Source organism: Panicum virgatum, chromosome 9N, assembly GCF_016808335.1.
Source record: "Panicum virgatum strain AP13 chromosome 9N, P.virgatum_v5, whole genome shotgun sequence".
Lineage (NCBI taxonomy): Eukaryota > Viridiplantae > Streptophyta > Magnoliopsida > Poales > Poaceae > Panicum > Panicum virgatum.
In genome coordinates, this window is record NC_053153.1 from 29,122,934 (window position 1) to 29,125,244 (window position 2,311).

General features: G+C 49.0%; 1 protein-coding gene across 1 annotated transcript; it reads right to left on the reverse strand.

Moving 5' to 3' along the window:
• Positions 1 to 372: 372 nt before the first annotated feature.
• On the reverse strand, positions 373 to 2,311 carry LOC120693150 (5-pentadecatrienyl resorcinol O-methyltransferase-like). The gene is made up of 2 exons (XM_039976555.1): positions 1,434 to 2,311; positions 373 to 875 (listed from the first exon to the last, which is right to left on the reverse strand). The coding sequence occupies exons 1-2, from the start codon at positions 2,235 to 2,237 to the stop codon at positions 576 to 578; spliced, it is 1,104 nt and encodes a 367-aa protein (XP_039832489.1). The 5' UTR covers positions 2,238 to 2,311; the 3' UTR covers positions 373 to 575.

Here is a 2,311-nt window from a genome sequence, read left to right on the forward strand (position 1 = left end):
CATTATCGCTGGAGGGGCTGAGGAGAAGAGAGAGAGGGGGACATGAAGGCTGACTAGTGGACCCCACATATCAGGTCCATGTCATTGTCCAATCAGCATGCCACTCGGACGGTTTAACATAAGTTACGAAGATTTGGACCCATATGGCACAATTAGCAAATTTGTGGACTTGAAAATGCATTTTAGAAATTTGGGGACATAGCCGGACAAGTTCATGTACCACCCATGCATTTTACTCTTCTTCTTTTGTGTAATGTACTACTTGATTACCATACTCCGGGATTCCAAAATAAAGTGTATGTGTTCAGTAGTAATAAATGATTCAAAGTACTAGTCGTGCTACCTCGCTGGGTGTGATGGTCGTCACAATTATCCGAACAGACTCAAGTTAACTGACTTTGAAAACTGAACATTAAAAAATTCAGACTGGGTCTTTCGGAAAAAAGAAATTCAAACTGGTTCAAACTGAAACTTCACCCTAGCAAGTAGCAGTCCTACAGGACAAAGCCCCACTAGTGCCCTGACGATGCCATATGCTTTTATTTCTGTGGCTAACTTTGTTCCCTGATGAGCATTCACGGATAGAGCACAATGATCGATCGGAGACCGAGAACAGGCATAATAGAGTAGTCCTTGAATCCAGCTTCCAGGAATATTTTCTTCCACTCTTGCTCATCTCGCTCAGCACCGCCGATTTTCATGATATCGAGATCACAAATAACTTGTGTCTCTAGAAGCTTGATATCTGATGACTTAGATCCAACCACAATATCTATGATTATCACCTTTCCGCCTGCATCTCTTGAAGGGATCGCTTGTTTGCAATTCTTCAGTATCTTGATACACTCATTGTCGCCCCAGTCATGCAATATCCACTGAAATAGAACATCACAAGTTAAACTCACATATCTATTCATGGGGTAGTTTAATTTTTATTTGAATTAATTTCCATATCTTAGAGTAACATCACTACTCTAGCGCCACATCACTGCCGGTTCGAAATAGCTATAACCGCTGGTTTTGGGAGGCGTTGGATTTAAGTCGACAGTGATAGGAGGGTTCATCACCATCAGTTTATAAACCGACGGTGATGAGTGTGTCAACCGTTGATAATGAGTGCTCATCACCGCTAGTCTATGTCTTGAACCGTTCGTGTCTGGAATCGGCGGTGATGGCCGGCGATGACACCATCACCACCATGATAAGGCACATCATCGCTAGTTCCAATGGCCACTACGGCCACCAACATTGGAACCAGCAGTGATGAGGCATTACCACCGGTTTGTTTTGAACCGTCGCTGATAGCCCATTTGCAAAGGCTAGTTTTTTAGTAGTGCGTAGTCAATTATATACTACTACAACATTTAGAAAATAAGAAGTAATGGTGACCAATAGGAATCCATATAAAATGCTAAAGGAATAAGTTTAATTACCTTGAGGAAGACTGCATTTCCGGGTGGGATGCTCTCAAACATGTCGCCTGCGACAAACTGCACGTTGCTAACAGGTGGAGCCTTGGCAACAACATGGGGGAGGTCCAGAACGCTACATTTCAGACTAGGAAACGCCGCGGCGATGGCGGAGGTGGCTCCGCCAACCCCGCCGGCGACGTCAACCAGCGAGTCTATCCCCTGGAAGACCTCGGGGCACTCCTTCAAGGCGATCCGCATCAGGAAGCGGCTGTCTGCCGCCATGGCGGCGTTGACGGTCGCGTTCACTGCGTCGTCGCGCCCGGACATCTCCCACATGGTTTCGCCGTGCATCAAGGCGAACGGGCAGGGTCCCAGCTGTTCGTCATGCCGGAACCACGCGGTGAGGCCCATGCTCAGCACCGAGTCACGGAAAGGGTTGAGCACGTGGTTCAGCACAGGAGACAAGCTCGCCAGACTCTTGCCGTCGCTGTTGCTCATGAGGAGGCGGGAGGCTGTCGTCAGCTTGTAGACAGGCTCGTGCCCGTCCAGTGAGGCCTCTCCCTCTCGTGGCTGCTGGATGGTGAAGGTTCCCGAGAGGGCGAGGACGCGCATGAGGCGGCGGAGACCAGGAAGCTTGCGATGGCTGATACCAATCTGCACGAGTATCTGGGAGAGGGTGGCACAACCGCCGTGGTGGCCGATGGCGTCGGCGATGCGGAGATCCAAGGCAACCGCAAGCGCCACGGACTTCATGAAGCTGTAGGTCTGGTTCCAGAGCTCGACCTGGGCTTGGAGCAAGTCCTTGCTATCCTCGCTGAGTGCCATAGTTGTGTGTACTGTGGAGTCTGGTCTGGGGATGGATTACTAAGATATCAGAGACTAAATCTGATATAAAGTGA